General features: G+C 42.8%; 1 protein-coding gene across 1 annotated transcript; it reads right to left on the bottom strand.

Moving 5' to 3' along the window:
• Nucleotides 1–1,967: 1,967 nt before the first annotated feature.
• LOC139409087 (very low-density lipoprotein receptor-like) lies at nt 1,968–22,814 on the bottom strand. The gene is made up of 11 exons (XM_071153776.1): nt 22,643–22,814; nt 21,146–21,277; nt 20,604–20,720; nt 19,300–19,671; nt 18,367–18,486; nt 17,908–18,033; nt 11,478–11,649; nt 11,120–11,335; nt 10,559–10,677; nt 2,635–2,774; nt 1,968–2,300 (listed from the first exon to the last, which is right to left on the bottom strand). The coding sequence occupies exons 1-11, from the start codon at nt 22,701–22,703 to the stop codon at nt 2,196–2,198; spliced, it is 1,680 nt and encodes a 559-aa protein (XP_071009877.1). The 5' UTR covers nt 22,704–22,814; the 3' UTR covers nt 1,968–2,195.
• Nucleotides 22,815–23,026: the final 212 nt, after the last annotated feature.

Below are 23,026 nucleotides of genomic sequence, written 5' to 3'. Positions count from 1 at the left end.
AGTGTTACCGTTTTTTTTTTGCATATAAACCATAAACTGCTATTTCTATAAACTCTAAGTACTGACACTTATACCCATATTTACATAAAATGGTCATCATTTGAATCTTTCTTTACACCTGAGCAATATCATCTCTCCAGTACAGTTCCATAGATGGCATGATATAAACAGACCGTAAGGGATCTAAATGTAATGGATTCATTGCTAAATATACTACAAAACCTACCTATGAGCGAAAGGATTCCAGCAGAGGTTGTATCAGACAGCGCTGGGCCTGGAAGAGTGTGAGAAACGACTGTATCTAAAAAGGGAAAATAACAATTCCGCAATCAAGTAATCACAAAGAATAACAAATGGAAAATGTTTCACCAACTGCAATTTTCATAAGGTTATGGGACATCAGTTTTCAAGGATGAGAATAGCTTTTGTATTGTTAATGTTTTTGCTATTGTTGCTAACCTTGCGTACGAGAGCCAATACAGGAAGTTGTACACACAACAACTGGCCGCACCAGTTGTGCTAAAAAGCTACTTTGCATTTTTCCCCCCTTATTTTCTAATCTTTCGGACAGCTTAGTCTCCCATTCAGAGGACCCACACTTTTGTTAGTGTCTTATTGGTCAAGGTTACGCCAAATACTTACCACCACATCTCGTTCAGTGTGCATTCACATCTCGTTCAGTCTGTAGTGATGCCTCAACCACTAAGATACAGTGCCTTAGACCGCTGCGCCACTCGGGAGCCCTTAAAACTAGGCTACATCGATGAAACAGCGTGGTGACTTTGCAACAAAAAAACACTTCGATTCCTGTGTATATTTCTCAACTTACAGTGGTATAATTATGTCCGATTTTTTTCACTGGTATTATATGCTTTTAAATAGCATTTCCAGTTTGAAAGGGAATCTCGGGATGCCTGGGAAGGGCTTGCAATTTTCCCGGGAAGAAATATTTTGAGATTTTCCAGAAAATATGAATCCCTACTGTGTAATAACCACAATTCATTCCACTTTCACATACTCACCATCATCATCACCGCTACTCCCTTTTGGAGGAGTGCAGGTGAAGCTGGGAGAGCTTGTTTCAGAGAAAAGGTCTGGCTCACACTCGTATAGACAAACTCTGCCGTTATTTCCACACACAGCAGGGCCTGGGAACATCAGTAAGATAACATCAGTCAGATAACATTAGACTAATTGATACAAACTAAGGTTGAATCCAAACCTTTGTGTCTTGAGCACAGTTATCAACGTTTACTCGATGGGCTGACAGATGCATACCTTTTGGTTGAAGAACCGGGTGAATGAGAACCAAGCCGCCTGGGGAAGCGATATTGGGCAGGATGACTCTAAAGAGGCTGCCATTGTGCTTGTCAGCACTACATATGGAGTGGGTGTCCTGTTCACTCCAGTATACATGTCCCTGAGAGACGTGAGAGAGTAGTGAACATATGGCGACATCCAGAATATCACACTTTAGAGTGTATGAAACAATGGAATAATTCATGATGGCTGGAATCCAAACCAGAAACCGTCTGCCCTGGATACCATTTTATAATAATGGCGAGTATGTAAGGTGTACCATTTCCCCCCACATCAGTCTTCTGTGAAGACTTGGTGAACTTGTTCCAGAGAATAGAATCAACAATTCAATATTAGTTCAATGACACAAACTAGGATTTGAATACCAACCATTGTATATTTAAAAAATGTGTTTTTCAATATAGCTTATTTAACCTTTATTTAACTAGGCAAGTCAGTCACCAATTCTTATTTACAATGACGGCCTACCCCGTCCAAACTCGGACGACGCTGGGCCAATTGTGCGGCGCCCTATGGGACTCGCAATCATGGCCAGATGTGATACAGCCTGGATTTGAACCAGGGACTGTAGTGATGCCTCTAACACTGGGGCGGCAGGGTAGCCTAGTGGTTAGAGCGTTGGACGAGTAACCGGAAGGTTGACAAATCTGTCGTTCTGCCCCTGAACAGGCAGTTAACCCACTGTTCCTAGGCCGTCATTGTAAATAAGAATTTGTTCTTAACTGACTTGCCTAGTTAAATAAAGGTTTAAAAAAATGCAGCACCTTATACCACTGTGCCACCTGGGAGCATATACTGGGTGAAGCTTGGTGAACCTGTTCCAGACAATAGGCTCAACAATGCAATATCAGTCAGGTCACAATGATTAAATTACACTAGGATTTGGATTTGCATCCCAAACATTGTACTTTGGGCACCAAGCCGAGCCGATATTGGGCAGAATGACTGTGCTTCTCAGCAATATACACGTGTCCTGTTAGCTGTAGTAAACACATAGAGAGAAGAGAGAAGTGAGGGAACAGGGCGCAGCAGAGTGTATGCTTCTATACATAGAGAGAAGAGAGAAGTGAGGGAACAGGGCGTAGCAGAGTGTATGCTTCTATCAAACTTTTGTGTTTGTAACTTTACAGGGCTGGATTCTAAACCAGAATCATGCTCTATTGCAGTATGCCCTTGTGGTGTAAGCCACATGTGTACTATTTCCCCCCACTTCAGTCTTTCCAGATCTGTGATCATGAGTTTTCAAAGACTAAAGGAAGGGAAACAGGGGAAGGTCTACAGAATAAGACCTTAGTGTCATTTGGATGTCCATACCTCAAACACTGCCAATCCGAAGGGCCTGTCCAGGTATCCATTGGACTCCACCACGGTCTTGCGATGCTGCCCGTCGAACCCGACCCTCGAGATGGTGCGCATCCCTGAGTCAACCCAGTACAGGAGTCGTCGAGGCATGTCTGTAGGAAAAACACACGCTATTCAACTCTGACTTTTTAGTGGTACTATCAATTACATCAGTGTTTTGTCAATCAAAAACAGTTCAATTACTTTCTTTCAATTACTCGTTTCGATATCTCACAGCGGGATTCACCAGAATCTCTAGAAGCTCAAAGAACCAATCAGACGTCTGTCGGAAGACAGAAAGGTCGAGCCTCTACCCTCATTATAAGGACACAAGGTCTCCACAGCAAGACATGATTTCTGTTTCCTGCTTAAGGGTTCACAGGTTTGCCACTTAGGTTACGCGGCCGAGAGCAGGATTTAGAGTTCTCCTCCTCTGTGTTTCGGGTAATATACTGAAAGGAACGTTTTTCACACTTTTTCTACCCTTTGTCTTCTGTTATGGCTAGTGTCACACGGCTAGCTACTGAGACTTGGCTAGCTTCCACTGGCTAGCATTGTGCTACCTAGCTAAGCTCCTAGCCCACGAGCAATGCTCCCTCAAAACATTTTCAGGACTGAGAACATTTCTGGTCTTCAGAGTGCAAACTTGAATGTTGTGAAAATTCTGTGCAAAACTGAGGCTGTACCCACTTTGAGTTACAGTTTTAAACTTTCGCTACTGTGGCTATTTGATCCTAATGTAGACCTACCAGAGTGGCCTACCATCAAAAACAATGGAGAAAATGCATTCCATAACATTTTAACATGGAAATAGCTGTTCTATCATTCAGTCTACAGTAGCAGCCAGTGTGTGGTGTTCAATGTAGGCCTACATTCCATGAGACTTTTGAAAAGAAAACATGCAGGGCTTGACATTGAAAATGTTGTTGTGTTGTTTGATGCAAGAAACCACTTTACAATATAAAAATGCATTATTATTCCCATACCATTATTACAGAGAATCAATCAAATTATGCTACCCTCTGCCCATTGGCTACATAGCTTATTCAAGCCGGTCTCAGAGTGCTGGGTTCAGTAGTATCCTTAACCTACTGAGAATGAGAGACTTCCAACGTTGGGTGTCTGCCCAAAGACTTTGCATACGACCTCACCTCAATCGAAAGATAAGGGTGACCTCAACATGTCTCTCGGCTCTGCGTCACTGGAAGAACCCCTTGATCTTCGTTTATGGCACTCCCCTAAGGGTGGTGTGAACGAGGAAGGTGGTGACTGACCCTCCTGAATTGCCCAGACGAACAATACGACAGTGATAGCATACATCAAGCCCAAGGGTGGCCCTTGCTCTCTGCGCTTACACAGCGTTATTCTGTGAAGAACACACCTACTCTCACTACACACGACTCATCCCTACATCTTGGTAGCCCCTCGATGGCCATGGAAGCTCCGGTTTGCGGAGATCACACCCCTGCTTTACGGCGAGCTTTGGCAATTGCTGTTACGCAGAGATCGTTAAATCTGGATCCAACAGGCCTGCCTCTCAGAGTCAGAGACTATCCAGAGTGCCAGGGCCCCTTCTACATGCTCACTGTATGGAAACAAGTGTTCGTATAATTTAATTATGCCAATGTGCTTTCTTCATTATTGAAAGCCCTTAAATCTATTTTATGAGAATTTGTAAGATTCCTTGTTTGCATAAAATAGAAGCAGACCAGTCTTTCAATAATAGGTAATAGAATTTATTCTCGGAGCGCGCTCTCACTCAAACACATGCATCAGTTTATATACAGATCATGATGTCATTACACTGCCTTAACCGAATCCCCTCCTCTCGACCGGGACAAAGTAAGGTGAAAAGTTCATTCTAACTTACTAACACACTCCCAGATAACTTTTGACCCCTCTACATTATCGATCACCACTGAACTGACAGTTTTAATTAACAGAAACCCTAGGAATGCACTCACTGCCTAATCTAAAAACCTAAGAGCTAAGTTTCAGTTGGGTCAACCATAGGCTAACGACCTTATGTGTTTACACAGTCCACAACCCATTTGCTCCTGCCCAGTTGGAATGGTGTTCTTTAACATTTTATTACTCCTTTCTCCTGTCACACAATTTCTTCTTATGAACTCATATTGTCTATTAAACATACAGAGTATAAGTTTACCTAGATACAATTCTATTTAAAATGGGGATATTGTTTATTCATTTATCCATAATAAATCCAAAATAAATTCAACAACAAGTGGTGTGACAAAAAACAGATAATTCCTTACCAATGCTCTGTATTCAAGGTTTTATGGTTTTTGCTGGACCTTTTTGGACAGAGGAAAGGATTTCTCCACTGTTAAGGTCTATCTAGCCGCTATCTAGCTCTGTCATATAGGCTTCGACAATAAGACAGTGGGGAAAAACTCCTTGTGTCGTTTCATGAAGGGAGCGTGTTGCTTACGTCAAGTTTCCAAGCCTTTAGCCCCGTCTTGGGATCTGTCTATTGTGCTTGAGGCTATTTCACAGCAGCCTTTCGAGCCCCTGGAAAGCGTGGAGATGAAGGATCTCTCCTTAAAGAAGCTTTACTGGTCGCCTGAGCTCCACGCACTGTCAATTCACCATTCGAGCCTACAGTTTGCCCCGGGTTTTTCCAAGGTTTCCTTGGTCCCTCCACCTTCATGCCTAAGGTCAGCGACAATTACAATTGTCTCGCCTTGAAGCTTGTGGCTTTCCACCCAGCGCCCTTCACGTCTACGGAGGAAGAGCATATCCACCGTCTATGTCCAGTACACTCGTTGCACATCTACTTGAATAGAACGAGAGCTTTGTGCAAGTGCGACCAACACTGTCATTGGCAGGATTGAAGGATTTTTATCAATAATGACTAAATAATGCATACATTTGGCATAGAATTATAACTAACAGAAGTTATATGCTGCCTGATAAAGAATGGTTCTACATAGGCAAAGAGGAAGTGTTAATAGCTTATTTTCCATCCAATTTTTTTTCAGCACTTAGTTCCATGTCTGATCAAACTCGTTTTCTCATGGCTCTCTTGTCCCTCTGTAGCAGACATATAGTGAGAAATATGTTTGGACAATGGAATCGCAATAAAATAACAGTATAGAATCGCAATCCATATAGAATTGTGAGAATCGCAATACACATCATAACGGCACTTAAGTATCATAATAATATCGTATCGTGAGGTCCCTGGAAATTCACAGCCCTAGTGAAAAGGGGACTAAATTGAGCTTAACGAAGCTACTGATATGTAGACTCTCACCGAGTCACCTAACGCGTAACTAAGTACCTATGGAACAGTCTTAAATTAACATGGACTTTCAATGGCAACAAGTTGTTTTCTTACGAGTTCACATGTCAAACGACATGTTCGTTCACACGTATGTTGACGTTCAGATGCGTTTCTTAACGCGTGAACTTTTACATACGTGTAAATGCGGGAATAAATAACAACATATTTCTGCTAGAATTGCCCCTGCCTTGTGTTTTTCACGTCCCAGTTATCAGGGGTTGATCATAGACAAATTAAAATCAAATCAAAAGAAAGTTTATTAGTCACGTACACATATTTGCAGATATTATCACAGGTGAAGTAAAATGCTGGTGTTTCTAGCTCCAACAGTGCTGTAATAATACCTAGTAATACAAAACAATACGCACATCATCCAGAAAGTTTTAAGAAATTAAGAAAATTCAGATGTCCAGATCAGAATCCGGAATATATACCCTACCAGTCAAAAGTTTGGACACATCTACTCATTCAATGTTTTTTTATTTATTTGTACTATTTTGGAATCATGTAGTAACCAAAAAAGTGTTAAACAAATCAAAAATATATTTTAGATTCTTCAAAGTTGCCACCCTTTGCCTTGATGACAGCTTTGCACACTCTTGGCATATTCTCTCAACCAGCTTCACGAGGAATGAGGAAATCAAGCTTTGATTATTTGAATCAGCTGTGTAGTGCTAGTGCAGCAACCAAAACGTGCACCCCTTGGGGTCCCCAGGACTGAGTTTGGAAAACCCTGGGCTAGATGATCATGCATTGTTAGATAGGCCTATAGGGGATTGATGCATGTGGCATTTAATTACTATTGGAGTGCATAATTGCCATGGTGTTTACATCAAATGCAACAGCGCCAAAAAAAACTAAACAAAATGTGGAATATAGGCAGTGTTAGACTTGGACTGGAATAGGTGCCGGTACTGTTTATATTTAGGTGCAGGAGCTCCAAAAAAACATTTCAGCTAATATTCTATAAGAGGTGCAGGAACTCAAGCAGCATAACATTTGAGGTGTCAGTAATCAGCTCTGGTAAGCTCCTGCCCAAGTCAAGCACTGAATATAGGCTACAGTTGCCAGCAGTACCATGTAAGAGGAAGACACGCTTCTTTTGAACCTAATGTAAAGAAAATCTAAATTGTATGAGTAGACCCTCCCGTAATTGAGAGGCTGACCGTATTATAATAGCCTGCAGATGAACATTATACTGTAGCTCAATGCTATTTTTTAAGACACAGGCGTCACACAGATGTTTGTCAGGCGATGGTATCACGACATGTCAGTCAGACACCTGCGGTGTGTGCGTGAGTGCATGTGTGTTAAGGTGTGGTGAATCAGAGCAGGTGGTCAGTCCAGTTCAAGTGTTCAACAGTCTGATGGATTGTAGATAGAAACGGTCTCTGAACATGTTGGTATCAGACCTCATGCTCCGATACGTCTAACCGACGGTAAGGGAGAGAACAACTTGTGGCTGGGGTGTGTGGGGCCCTTGAAGATGCTGCGGCCTTCCTTAGGCACCGCTTCGGGTAATGTCCTGGATGAGTGGGAGCACAGTCCCAGTGATATGCAAATATAATGCTGGATTTGCATTTGTAGTCTGTGATAGTCTATAGTCCTTTGCCACCTCGCGAGTCAGTTGTCGAACATCAATAAAATTTTGAGTCTGTATTGTCTTTTTCCGTCCCTAATGGATTTACGGAGCTTATACTTTCGTAACCCAGGTTCTCTGATATTATGAGTGAGATATCCACTGCTTGCAAGAGAGCAAGGAATAAGAGGCATGCTCGAGAATGACCAGAGGGCAGGGGAGTGGCTCCTTATGAGGGGAGGAGCTCTCCTCATTCGCCACTGGACTTGTCTGTCTCCGACAGATGTGTGTTTGGTTCTTCAAACTTTGATAGATTCTGATGAATCCCACTGTGAGATATCTCACTCATAATTACAGATAACCTGGGTTATGAAAATAACCTAGAGCCGTTGTAAATCCGAAATTAAAACTACATTTGGCCAACTAGTAAGCCAAAGATGGCGTAGCAGTGAAGACGTGTTTTGTTCGTCCTCTCGTGTACTTTTGTATTTTTCGTAATATATATTTCAATTTTATTTTCAATCTCTTTTCGATTTTTAATTTGATTATACCTTCCGGTAACCTGCCTCACCCAATGTGATGCGGAATCGCTATTATTTTACATTTTAGAACACATTCAAGAACCTCCAGAAGCTAACCAGCTAATTAGCTACAAGCTATTTAGTCATTGTTAGCCACTGCTAGCGGCTTTTACCTTCTGCACAGATACCAGCCCTGTTTTTAGCCTGGATAATACTCGCTAGTCTACCAGTATCGGACTGTCTCTACACAACAACGCCGGATTCCTGCCGTAATACCCTGGACCACTACTTCTGATCTTCACAGCTAGCTTGCAGCTAGCTAGCTCGCAACTAGCTAGCTCGCAACTAGCTCGCAGCTAGGTAGCTTGCAGTTAGCTCACAGCTAGCTCACAGCTGCATGTCCCCAGGCACCCTTGTTGACTTCTGTGAGAGATAGCCTGCAAAGTAATGTCATACTTTCCAGGTCCATACCCAGACAGTTCAAACTTCTAATTTTAAAAATTAATCTTTCCAGAAATAAGTCTCTCACTGTTGCCGCCTGCCACCGACCCCCCTCAGCTCCCAGCTGTGCCCTGGACACCATCTGTGAATTGATCGCCCCCCATCTAGCTTCAGAGTTTGTTCTGTTAGGTGACCTAAACTGGGATATGCTTAACACCCCGGTAGTCCTACAATCTAAGCTAGATGCCCTCAATCTCACCCAAATCATCAAGGAACCCACCAGGTACAACCCTAAATCTGTAAACATGGGCACCCTCATAGACGTTATCCTGACCAATTGGCCCTCCATACACCTCTGCTGTCTTCAATCAGGATCTCAGCGATCACTGCCTCATTGCCTGTATCAGCTACGGGTCCGCTGTCAAACGACCACCCCTCATCACTGTCAAACGCTCCCTAAAACACTTCTGCGAGCAGGCCTTTCTAATCGACCTGGCCCGGGAATTGACCTCCTCTTGTCAGTTGAGGATGCCTGGTCATTCTTTAAAAGTAACTTCCTCACCATCTTAGATAAGCATGCTCCTTCAAAAAATGCAGAACTAAGAACAGCTGTGAGCCCTTGGTTCACTCCAGACCTGACTGCCCTCGACCAGCACAAAAACATCCTGTGGCGGACTGCAATAGCATCGAATAGTCCCCGCGATATGAAACTGTTCAGGGAAGTCAGGAACCAATACACGCAGTCAGTCAGGAAAGCAAAGGCCAGCTTTTTCAAGCAGAAATTTGCATCCTGTAGCTCTAACTCCAAAAGGTTCTGGGACACTGTAAAGTCCATGGAGAACAAGAGCACCTCCTCCAAGCTGCCTACTGTACTGAGAATAGGTAACACGGTCACCACCGATAAATCCATGATAATCGAAAACTTCAACAAGCATTTCTCAACGGCTGGCCATGCCTTCCTCCTGGCTACTCCAACATCGGCCAACAGCCACCCCCCCCCCCCCCCCCCCCCCCCCGCTAGACTGTAAACTCACCTTCCAGACTCATATCAAACATCCCCAATCTAAAATCAAATCTAGAGTCGGCTTTCTATTTCGCAACAAAGCCTCCTTCACTCACGCCGCCAAACTTACCCTAGTAAAACTGACTATCCTACCGATCCTCGTCATCTACAAAATAGCTTCCAATACTCTACTCGGCAAACTGTATGCAGTTTATCACAGTGCCATCCGTTGTGTTACTAAAACACCTTATACCACCCACCACTGCGACCTGTTCACTCTAGTCGGCTGGCCCTCGCTACATATTCGTCGCCAGACCCACTGGCTCCAGGTCATCTACAAGTCCATGCTAGGTAAAGCTCTGCCTTATCTCAGTTCACTGGTCACGATGGCAACACCCACCCGTAGCACGCGCTCCAGCAGGTGTATCTCACTGATCATCCCTAAAGCAAACACCTCATTTGGCAGCCTTTCCTTCCAGTTCTCTGCTGCCTGTGACTGGAACGAATTGCAAAAATCACTGAAGTTGGAGACTTATCTCCCTCACCAACTTTAAACATCTGCTATCTGAGCAGCTAACCGATCGCTGCAGCTGTACATAGTCCATCGGTAAATAGCCCACCCAATTTACCTACCTCATCCCCATACTGTTTTTATTTATTTACTTTTATGCTCTTTTGCACACCAGTATCTCTACCTGCACATGACCATCTGATAATTTATCACTCCAGTGTTAATCTGCTAAATTGTAATTATTCGCCTACCTCCTCATGCCTTTTGCACACAATGTATATACTCTTTTTTTTCCTTTTTTTCTACTGTGTTATTGACTTGTTTATTGTTTACTCCATGTGTAACTCTGTGTTGTTGTCTGTTCACACTTCTATGCTTTATCTTGGCCAGGTCGCAGTTGTAAATGAGAACCTGTTCTCAACTAGCCTACCTGGTTAAATAAAGGTGAAATAAAAAAATAAAAAACACTTACACTCCAAGAAATATAAAACCAGTTTGGTGTAATACACATGTATAGAAGAACAGCCAAACATACCCAGAGAGATGGCGACTGGGTTCCATATGGCTGAGGTGATTAGTGGCAGCCTGCCTTCTCCATCCAGGCCAGCACGCTCGATCCTGGGGGAGCTGCCACCTTCTGCCCAGAACAAGAACCTGGGGAAACAGGAGCTCTCAATGACTACATTGGATCCGGCTTTGACATCCACATCACTCCTGGGGGCATTCAAGACAGACTTTGAACCATCTAAATTAGTGTTGATCTAAACCCTATGAAACTCTGTGCAAGCTGGAGACTGAGCGCAAATTACAAAGGCCTACTAATTTACATTTTGGGTACAGTGAACTGATAAGATTTCATTTTTTATTATAATTTTTTTAATAGGAGGCCATGTTTGAGATCGAAAACCCTTATTGAAATTGAGAATACATCTTAAAAAAACATATTTCTTCATAGTAAAAACAAATATATATATCTAATATTTAGAATTTGATTATGTAGTTGAGTTTTTTAAAATATTTTTTATTAAAGCACAATGACCTGGGTGCATACAATAGGTCTCCACGACTAATATTGAGAACTTCCAATCCAGCCTACCCCAACAAGGGTTCCACAGCCACTCCAGTGGGCATGGCCAGCCCTCCTATCAGGAGGCGTTGTGCAGAGACGTCCAGACGGGCCACATCGATGGAGTGAGTATCAGCGTTGGTCCAGTAGAGAAGCTCATGGATCCAGTCCACAGCCAGACCCAGGACAGCACCATGGCCTTTCAACAGCAGGACAGGCTCCAGGGGCTTCCCATCCATGGAGATCCTAAAGGGCACGCAGGACAGATCAAATGTATGGGAACTAACATCTAGTACCATTTCACAGAGCAAAAGAACTGTGGTCAACATTCATATTGATATTAACAAGGGCCAGATTCAGAAAGTGTTTAACTCTCTGAGATGTGTACCTGTAGATGGACCCTTGTCCTGGCCTTGCCCAGTAGACAGTGCGGTTTGCAGTCAGGGCAGCCATTGGCCCTGGTCCCAGTAAGTGAGCAGCCATCTCCCTGTACTCCATACCGGCAGTGTTGACCCGGCGCACCCCCTCAGAACTGCTCAACACCAGCTGAGCCACGTCTCCTGTGAGTACACTCAAATCAGTCCCAGACACTCAGGACTAACAAAAATACATCAACAAGCACAATGACGGAAAGGGCAATAGTAAACAGATATGAACATCAAACGAAAAAATGTATCCTGCCCTTTCCAATATCACTTTTGTTTATTAGCTTAATCAATTTGAATTTCCAATGTCACACCTTCAGTAATGCAGGGCCTAGGTTAGGATACTCTACATGCAACAGACTGAAGACTGAACGCACACTGGCATCATTAGCGAAGAGAAATAGGGGTGTAATCATTAGCCCAAACCAAATTATTTGCAACAATATTTATATTGGACAAATTCAGATAGGTCCCTCCCTGTTTCGTTTGCTTCTGTTTAAAAGGCACCGAACAGTGACCCAAGTATGAAAAATGACTGTAGCTGGTACATTGACAAAGTTGATCATAAAGTTACTGGTCCCCTCGCCCTAGTCAAATGTTTGGATTCAGGAGGCAGGCATTATTTCTAGCTTTATGCAACGTCGGGTAAAGCTGGAAATGTTAGACACCAATCGTAGCATCATAGAATCTTAACTCATTTAAATAAGTAACGCCTTAAAACAGTCATTACGTGCGCATCATATGGCTTTGTTTACAACCTGGAGAAAGGTGCAACTGCAGCCCGCAATTTGTGGTGTTCCTGCATGTGGGCATTCTGGCATCTGCAGGAACCCCTCTTTATACTTCTGTTGGTACATTTTAAAGCTATGACTCCAGTCCATAGGCAGGAGGCAGGGGTGCTCCAATACAGTATATGGCAGTAATGCACCATAATGTTGGATGCCAACTGCTGATTTTATTTTATTTAACTAGGCAAGTCAGTTAAGAACAAATTCTTATTTAAAATGACAGCCTAGACCGGCCAAACCCGGACGACGTTGGGCCAATTGTGCGCCGCCCTATGGGACTCCCAATCATGGCCGGATGTGATACCCTTGTTTGAATTCAGGCTGTGTCTGTAGTGATGCCTCAAGCACTGAGCTGTAGTGCCTTAGACCGGTGCGCCACTCAAGAGCGATAAATAAACCCTTCCGGTATACAGCAGGTGGGAGGAGAGGCGACATCGTGTGCTAGTTAGCTAACTAGCAAGCTAGCACAAGGTGTCGCTAACTAGCAAGGTAACCAGCTAGTTAGCACACAGTGTTGCTCCAGCCCTCCGCCTGCTGTAGCAGCAGGAGCGACCTGTAGACAGTGTGCTTCGCCCCCGCCTGTCGGGCACGGTTTTCCCGCAGTGCTGTTAACAATGGTGAGGGCAGTTGTTCGGCGGGCGGGAGCGAAGGACACTGTCTACCGGTAGCTAGCAAAGATGACTTCACAGGACGGGGACGTGGACGTGCCCACATGTAGGAAGTCCCCGAATTACAGGCTGCAGTTGCACACTATTGGCAAACCTTAAGACAAGCTCAAGCAGAATGTGGTAGAACAATACTGGCAACTAACCCCTTTTCATCTGTGTAGAAAAAGAACACTGTTGTTACTGGATGCAATTGTGTGAATTTAACATTGTGTTAATTTAACACTATTTTATGTAGAATGAGAGCAGTGACAGCAAAGCAAAAACTAAACAATGAGGTCGAAGGAATTGTCCGTAGAGCTTCGAGACAGGATTGTGTCGAGGCACAGATCTGGGGGAAGGGTACAAAAAAGATTATACAGCATTGAAGGTCCCCAAGAACACAATGGCCTCCATCATTCTTAAATGGCCAAAGTGACTTGGCCGCCCGGCCAAAGTGAGCAATCGGGTGAGAAGGGCCTTAGTCAGGGAGGTGACGAAGAACCAGATGGTCACTGACAGAGCTCAAGAGTTCCTCTGTGGCGATGGGAGAACCTTCCAGAAGGACAACCATCTCTGCAACACTCCACCAATCAGGCCTTTATGGTAGAGTGGCCAGACGGAAGCCACTCCTCAGTAAAATGCACATGACAGCCCGCTTAGAGTTTACCAAAGGGCAATATTCAACCCTAGTGTGTATAGTATTTGTAATTTACCCCTGGAGGGAGCGGTATTATAATTTCACTTTCCAACTCCTTTCCACTATCATCAAGCTTTAATGGTAGACATTTTAGAAAATGAAATATCTACTCTGTCTACACAGCTTCCAAGGCAATCACTCCGCAGGAATGCGGTGACACAAAATCAGCTTTCCCAAGGCAAAGGAGGGATATGTTGTGAAGCACGTGAAGACAGACATCAACATATTACTCATTTCAAATCAATTTAGCATTTTAGGCACACAAAAAGTCCTAATACAAACATTTAAAACATTTCACAAAAAGTGCAAAACCAAATATTGCATATTTCAAATTGAGTACTTCAAAAACACTAGAAAACACATTGTAGAAAGAGTAGATCTCGCCATCAACAAACCCAAACCCATTTAACAAACATGACCCTTTTCAAAAGAATTACAGTCTACATAGACAGGCTCCTGGATCTCCTCTTCAACGAGGTGACCCTTGACCCAACACCGTATGTGGGGAAGCTGTGTGAGCTGTCCATCCCAGGACCCCTGTCTGCCCAGTGTGAGAGGCCTGGCAAGGAGGAGGCCATAGCTGAAGCCAAGTGGGTGACTGAAGCCTGTTGGACTAGTAACCTTCCGGTTACTAGTCCAACGCTCTAACCACTACGCTACCCTGCCGCCCGTTTAAATGTTCACACTAGTAAACAGGTTGAAAATGGCAGATATGAGCCAAATTTTATTAATTTTTCATATGTAAACGTATCTTTTAAACCATGTGAAGGTATGATTGAGGGGGAACCAATTATCTCTTGGCTCCACAATGTCTGTGTGCCAGTCACTCCCTACTTTTCCCATTGGGGAGAGGTTAGGCTTGTCTTCTTATGGGAATGTGTAACTATTTTCATGTCCCCTCTGAGGTTGCCCTTATCTTGATTTAGTATATGGCCTAGGAGGCTCACTGTCTCTCTGTGATCTTGTCCAGGAGGGGGTGTATTTGATATATGCCATTGGATGAGGTAATGTTTTTGGTCCTAAGTGGTACCAAGAGCGAGGTAAGAACTTAGTTTAGGAGACCAAACTGAACGATAATTTATAGCCAATGCTGTCTGGCTATGTGTGTCTTTGCTATAAAGGATCTCAGTTGCCAATATGTAAGCACTCTCAGAGAATTCATTTATAGACACCGACAAAACCTTTTCCCCCTCAGGAGACTGAAAAGATTTGGAATGGGTCCCCAGATCCTCAAAAGGTTCTACAGCTGCACAATCGAAAGCATCCTGACCGGTTGCATCACCACCTGGTAAGGCAACTGCTCGGCATCTGACCGTAATGCGCTACAGAGGGAAGTGCGAACGGCCCAGTACATCACTGGGGCCAAGCTTCCTGCCATCCAGGACCTATATAATAGGCAGTGTCAGAGGAAAGCCCATAACATTTTCAGAGACTCCAGTCACCCAGGTTATAGACTGTTTTCTCTGCTACCGCACGGCAAGTGGTGCCGGAGCGCCAAGTCTAGGACAAAAAGGCTTCTCGACAGCTTCTACCCCCAAGCTATAAGACTGCTAAACAATTCATAAAATTGCCACCGGATAATTTACATTGACCCCCCCTCCCTTTTGTACACTGCTGCTACTCGCTGTTTGTTTGTTACCTATGGATAGTCACTTCACCCACACCTACATGTACAGATTACCTCAACTAGCCTGTACCCCCGCACACTGACTCAGTACCGGTGCCCCCTGTATATAGCCTCGTTATTCTTATTCTTATTGTGTTACTTTTTATTACTACTTTTTATTTTAGTCTACTTGGTAAATATTTTCTTATTCTTGAACTGCACTGTTGGTTAAGGGCTTGTATGTAATCCTTTCAAGGTAAAGTCTACACTTGTTGTATTCGGCGCATGTGACAAATAAAGTTTGATTTGATTTGAATTCCACTAATGGTCCGTATGTGGCCAAACGTAGCTGCTGCTCATGTTGGTATCTGTATTGATGGTGCAAAAGCCATGACAGGGAGAGAGTGGAGTAGTAACGCGCGTCCAAGCAGCTCTTGCTGCCAAGGGTATGCCTGACAGCTTGAAAGACGTTTTGGACACTACAGTGAAAATGGTTAACTTTGTTAAAGCAAGGCCCCTGAACTCTCATGTATTTCTGCACTCTGCAATGATATGGGCAGTGACCATGTAACGCTTTTAAAACATACAGAAGTGTGCTGGTTATCAAGGGGCAAAGTATTGAGACTTTTTTTTAAATTGAGAGACGAGCTTAAAGTTCTTTACTGACCATCATTTTCACTTGTCTGACCGCTTGCATGATGACGAGTTTCTCACACGACTGGCCTATCTGGGTGATGTTTTCCTCGCCTGAATAATCTGAATCTAGGATTACAGGGACTCTCCGCAACTATATTCAATTTACAGTACAACATTTAGGCTAGGATTAAGAAGTTGGAGCTCTTCTCTGTCTGCATTAATAAGGACAACACACAGGTTTTTCCATCATTGTATGATTTTTTGTGTGCAAATGAACTTAAGTTTACGGACAATGTCAAATGTGATATAGTGAAGCACCTGAGTGAGTTGGGTGCGCAATTACACAGGTACTTTCCCAAAACAAATGACACAAACAACTGGATTCATTATCCCTTTCCTGCCCTGCCTCCAGTCCACTTACTGAGATCTGAACAAGAGAGCCTCATCGGAATTGCAACAAGCGGTTCAGTGAAAATGTAATTTAATCAGAAGCCACTGCCAAATTTCTGGATTGGGCTGCGCTCAGAGTATCCTGCCTTGGCAAACCGTGCTGTTAAGACATTGCTGTTAAGACAAATTATTTAAGACAGACTCTCTCCAATACAACCCGACGTTGCAGAGTTATGTGCATCCTTTCAAGCACACACTTCTCATTAACCTCTGGTGAGTTATTCACAATTTTCGATGACCAAATAATGTTTTATATGTAAAATAACTAAATAAAGAGGACAATTATAGATTATTATTATTTGTGCCCTGGTCCTATAAGAGCTCTTTGTTACTTCCCACGAGCCGGGTTGTGACAAAAACTCATTATGTTTAATACATGTAGCGTATAGTGTGTGTGTGGCAGGCTTACAATGATGGCAAAAAACAACATTTGAGAGTGCGCTGGCCCTGGTGCTAGAGGGGGTACGCAGCTGGAGGTTGAACGTTTGAAGGGGTACGGGACCATAAAAGTTTGGGAACCACTGCACTAGAGCAATGAAAAGCTCCATCATTAATTACTCTGATGATCACAACAACAAAAAAGCTGTTTGCTCAAACCCTCTGTCCCGAACACATTCAGCAGGTCAGGTATATGTTGAGATACTTGTAAGTCATTGACATTCATATAAAATCCTGTATAGAAACTGTCAAGTGGTGCAAATTCCACACATCGGGCAGTAGGGATGGCGACATTGTTGTCTGTCTAAAGTAAATTTGACGACATCATAATGATGATGACAAAGTTGCTTCCTACAAATGATCTGCCTACTTTAGCAACATCATCGGATTACCAAGACACTATAGTGTAATTTACACAAAGCAATCAGCAGCCCCCGTTATGACTGGGCACGACTTTCGGGAGTCACTATGGCTGAGATGTCTTTAGAACGTTCATAACAGTGGCGTGATGCGGCCGAGTGACAGAGGTGCAACCTTCCCATGAATACATTTGGATTCGAATACTGGCTGTAAATATGTAATTATTCTTCCTATTCACTAGATTAGAGCAACAGAAAGCTCTATCATTAATTAATTACTCTGATGATCACAAAAATAAAATGCTGTTCGCTCAAAAAAAAAAAAAACTTGTTCAAGCCTCTATCCCGCACACATTTAGAAGGTCAGGTTTGTAGTAAATCATTGACATTCATAGAAAATCCTGTCAGGTAAAGCCAGCTGTCAAGTGGTGCAAATTCCCCCACCTTGGGCGGGTGGGTTGATAAAGAATTGCGCTGGCTTACATTGTGACAGGAAATTATTCGAACATTTAATGTACCTAAATCCTGGTGAGAAAAAAAGTATACCATTGTGTGTGTGTATGTGTGGGTGTACTCTGTTATTCATATTCTTACAATACATTTCCCAACAAAAACAGTGCCATTTTGTCAAAAATGTTATCTGCCCTACACATTTGACGTTTCAACTATCTCAGAACTTAAAGTAGTCACGTCAATCATATCAGTGTGAACAAAATTCCAAACGTTGTGAGCAAACATATGCTATCAGTAACTTGCTGTATTTTGCCCTCACCTTTAGCCTTACACTCCCCTGTCCTTGGGCTCATCAGGTAGCCCTCATGGCAGTCGCAAGAGAAAGTCCCGTTGACATGTACACATAGCTGATTGCAGACGTCAGAGTCGAGACACATGTCAATTTCTGAGAAGAGAAAAAAAAAAGAAAAAAAAAAAAAAAAATCGGTATTTCTTTACTATTTCAAGAGGATATTTCTGACTGGAAAACATTCACTTTTCACTCTCATTGCGTTTCATTGGTTTTCTGTCACATACTCTGAATTGGAATCTACCAGAAATGTAATTTGAGTCATCAAATCAACCAATTATCACAGATTCATTGTAGTGTGCTGGTGTGACCAAAGACTTGGGCTATTAGTTTTCCTGACCACATGACCTGGGACCGACTGTTGGTCTCACATGACACGGTCCATAAAAATCTTGGCCCTATCAATGTCTCTCAAAAGAGGCCACTCACCCTCACACTGGGAGTCATGCACCAGCCTCATACCAGCAGGGCAGTCACAGAGGAAGCCCATCGGCTGGTCCACACACAGGTGAGAACAGCCACCATTGTTCACCAGACACTCATTCTGATCTACACAGAGAGAGATACAGGGTCAGTGACAGGGAAGAGTGAATACAGGACCAAGACAGTTCAATGGAACATTGCATAATCATTCTGTAGCATAGTCGGAAACAAGTTGGAGAACATTTGCCCATTGTCATTTCTTACGTAATGTGCCTGCATCATTCAAATAAGTCAACCAATACTGGGTGCCTTTAAAATGTCAATATTTTAGCCAAACATGGTCTACCATGCCAAACAAAACAGAAGGCATAGACACAAAGATATCATTGTGATAAGGGACATTACCTATCCAAACAATGTGACACTATATAGGCTATCAGGGAATCAATTACAGGATACGAGACAAAGCTAGTTTTAGTGCACAGATCCAAAATATATTATATACAATTCCAGAATGTTTTGCCAGTTTCTTGGAGCAACATTAAGCCTACTCCTGGACTAAAAAGCATGTTCAGTAGAAAATTGAAAGTGCTTTTCAGTCGAGTGCTAGACTTAGTCTGTGTCCGGAACATAGGCCCTTAGTTATAGAATATCAATAGCATTACATTCTTAGGGCCAATACATTTTTCAATATAGTTGAATTCTGTTTGGATTCCGTGATTCTGTCCGCATCACAGAGTTTATAGGGCCCTAAAGTAGGCTACAACTTGAGAGGTTAAGCTATTTTGCCCTCTGCTCGTCTATAAAGATGAGAACAGCCGTGCATGGTTGTGTTCAAATTAGACAAGTCCAAGTGGTCTGCGTTTCAGTCCATACTCTTCCATTTTTTGCCTAAAGATCTACATGTAATGTTAAAAAGTGACAAACGTTCTCTCTCACCACAGTCATCCTCATCCCTCGCGTCAGCACAGTCAGGCGAGTGGTCACATCTCCAGGAGTGAGGCATACACTGGCCGTCCCCACAACTGAACTCAGAGATTGAGCAGGTGTGAGGGGCAGGGTGCTGGCCGGAGGGACAAGCGTCAGCGCCCTCGTCCTGCCCGTCAGGGCAATCGGGCCGACCGTCGCACAGCTTGGCCCTGGCAACGCAGCTCCCTGTCCTCTCACAGAGGAAGAAGTCGGCTGTACAGTTCTGACAGGAGGCTTCGTCACTGCCGTCACCACAGTCGTCAGTGCCATCACAACGGAAGCGGAGGGATACACATCGGCTACTGCTGCAGGCAAACTCATCCTTCTTACAGTGGCGCAAACCTGGGAAAGATGAGAGCCCATAGAGAGGAATTAGTGGTCATGTACTTTCAATAAAGGGGTATAATTCCTAAGCTTTTAAATGCAAAGTTTGCACCTATTATTATTATTATTATTATTATTATTATTATAGTAAACTAGGATAGAATGAACCTTAAAAATGTCCTAAAGGGGGAAATTGTCTAAGAAAAAAAAGACTGTACATTACACACTCAATAACATAATGCATACATTGTACGTTACCTGTGTCATACATATTCTACACGTCTCGTACGACCACATACATATTGCACACTGCCCTTACTTAATAAGCTTTACTTATTGCTGTTTAGGTCTTTTTATTCTGTAAACCTGGATTTGCTGGTTACTGTTATGCTTTAATCCCTCTGGAATTTAAAGGGCCAATCTGCAGTTGCTTCATCCATTGTTGGACTACTGAATTAAAGAAATGTACCCATTGGTTATTGAAGAATATAACTTAAATGCCTCCTGAGCTTTGTTCAACTGTCTTACCCCAAAATATAAGCTAGATTCACTCCAATGTTTGTAAACAAAGTAGATGTAAACAAACCCTATATAGCCTCAAGACATGGTTAAAATTATATATTTTAAATCCTGGATGGGCAGTCCTTGCATCCATAGAATTTGAAAGTGGTTACATTTCTCCAGCCCTATCCCTCAACTTTTTACAGAAACGGGTCAGGAGTTAAATTTGTTATTGCTTCAACTGCTGATTGCCGCTTTAAGCAAAGTTTGCATTTGTGCAAAGGCTTAGTGAATGTGGCCCATTGTGATTAGGATTATGAAAGAGGCTGTGAGGAAATCGGATGGATAAAGAAATGTGCACTTCACACACTGACGTTCAGAGCAATTTGTTCCATGTGTTACTTGAGCCCAACCCACATGGCAGGTATCATCTTTCCCATAGCTCTTACCACAGGTGTCTTCTAACTCGTCAGAGCCATCACGGCAGTCCGGAGTGTTGTCACAGAGAGCACTCTGGGCAACGCAGCCTCCATCTTTACACAGAAACCCTGGGCAGGTCTGCTCCCCTGAAACAGCCAAAATGAAATTCTCTTTTCACAAATGACAAAATTGTTATATCAATACATTTTACGTACATGTGATCTGGATCATATTCATAGTGCACTGTAGCAAAAACAGCATTTCTTATTGGACATGTTCAAGCAGTCGCTCCCCGTTTGATACTTTTCTTATATTTGGTGTCTAGTGAACACAACCCAGAGTACACAATGATAACACAGATGTACATACTACAGTATGGTCAAACAGATCCAATTTCACAACTGATATGGCCAAGTATGAAAATCAGCAAACTCAAATACTTTGGACTCTGACATCCCTGCTACTGGATACTCTCAAGTTAGTACAGGTACATCCCTCTGTACTGGGGAATTCAGCCTCTCTATGATCTACTGGACTTTGACCAGGGAAAACCCCCTCCACTGTCACTCACTGCAGAGGAGTTCATCACTGCCATCCTCACAGTCTCTGTCTCTGTCACACACCCAGAGGCCGGGAATGCACTTCCCGTTTCTGCACTTGAACTGGGACTGTTCACAGGTCGGCAGGGTGTTCCCTATAATGCCTACAAATGGAGAGATGCATTTGGAATTTTCTTATAAACTACCCAAGCCCATTCATAGACGATAACTACCTTTAGCGATTATTGATTAAGGTATCTTCTTTCTGGAGACTTTGGTTAAGAGTCCCAACGCTTGCTCTAAATGTTAACATGTATCGCTTGCGATACGGTTTTGGAAACATAAGGGACATAAGGGATCTTTGATATCAGCAATAAATAATTTTCAAAAAAGCTAAATGTTAAACTACTACACACCTTTATAGGGTTAGGATTAGTGTTCTCACACGGCCATTTTACAGTGCTCGTTTACGGAAAACAGAAGCGACCACCTGTGCTAATTAGCATGCTCCAAACCCCTGTATTTAAGCGTAGCTGGAGAGGAAGTGTAGTTCGCAGACTGGATGCACACACTGCATAATGGATCTGTGCAAATCTGCTACATTAAAGTATAGATTTTTTGTTTTTAAATATTATTCCTCGCTGACATGAAAGATATGGGCCATGTTTTGAAAACAGTTTTGCATGCGATGATTATTGACGTTTCTAAACGTTAAAACACTCACATGAAAAGTTATTAATAAACAAATTAGGCACATTTGGGCAGTCTTGATACAACATTTTGAACATAAATACAATGGTTCATTGGATCAGACTAAAACATTGCACATACACTGCTGTCATCTAGTGGCCAATATCTAAATTGCATGTTGGCTGGAATAATGCATTACGGACATTCTCTTGCATTTCAAAGATGGTACAAAAAAAACGGTTGGTTTTGTCTTTCTATGATCTTTTACCAGATATAATGTGTTATTCTCCTACATTGCTTTCACATTTCCACAAACGTCAGTGTTTCCTTTCAAATGGTACAAAGAAAATGCATATCCTTGCTTCAGGGCCTGAGCTACAGGCAGTTAGATTTGGGTGTGTTATTTTAGACGAAAATGTACATTTAAAAAAGGGGCCGATCCTTAAGAGTTTCTAAATTGTAGTTTACACGGAGCCAGCCTTGGGCGAAGCTAAGTGCTGAAAACCCTGCATAGAGGTTTTTCGAGAGCTTTGGCTATACCCACTCTTACAGCAAGAGAGATGTGAAAAGTGTCTACAGAAACTTTGAATTAATTACTTCGATTTGGGGTAGTCCCAAAGGTGCAGTAGCAACTCAATATTATATTTTCATAACATGCGCAATCAAGTGCAGATATGTAAGAAATGTGGGCTACACGTCATAAAACAGCTGCGAATCAGGCGATGGAAATATTGTGCATCTCTTTACACAAGCCAAGGAAACGTTACACGCGCCCCCAACGCAAAATGACAAATATCAATAAAACACGTGCAAATATGTAACTGGCAAGTTTATCTTACCCCAAATATGATGTAAGGTTAGCAACTGAGTAAGAAGAAGTATTCTACAAAGATATCCCATGCTCTGTCCTTCGTTGTCTTCAGGCAGAGGCGCATGCGAATGACGTAATGTTGCGGGAGATAATAAGACGAGCGGCGTTAAAAACGGTTGTGTTGCGATGTGTTCGAAATCTGAACTGAACACGTCTGTGAAGCTGAAACCCTTTCTTGGTGTTGAGTCGCATGCAGTAACGTAAATAGCTTGCCACTGCCATGCATTGCCGAACGTAGCCAGCCAAGATATAATGGTCAGTGAAGGAGCAAGGACCTGCTTCAGGGGGAATAACGCAGTTTATGAAACTGTCCTTGACATAAATCTGTGAATTTCATAAATTATGAATTATT

The sequence above is a fragment of the Oncorhynchus clarkii genome, chromosome 5 (assembly GCF_045791955.1).
Source record: "Oncorhynchus clarkii lewisi isolate Uvic-CL-2024 chromosome 5, UVic_Ocla_1.0, whole genome shotgun sequence".
NCBI classification, from domain to species: Eukaryota; Metazoa; Chordata; class Actinopteri; order Salmoniformes; family Salmonidae; genus Oncorhynchus; species Oncorhynchus clarkii.
This window is presented reverse-complemented; position numbering and strand designations above follow the sequence as displayed.

What these genes read in the sequence shown, in the direction of transcription:
- LOC139409087 (XM_071153776.1), bottom strand. Translation starts at nt 22,703, where the DNA reads ATGGGATATCTTTGTAGAATACTTCTTCTTACTCAGTTGCTAACCTTA. An exon ending in GCATGACTCCCAGTGTGAGG is followed by an intron (nt 18,034 to 18,366) that starts GTGAGTGGCCTC and finishes TTCTCTTCTCAG; the next exon opens with AAATTGACATGTGTCTCGAC. An exon ending in GGACAAGGGTCCATCTACAG is followed by an intron (nt 11,336 to 11,477) that starts GTACACATCTCA and finishes CGTGCCCTTTAG; the next exon opens with GATCTCCATGGATGGGAAGC.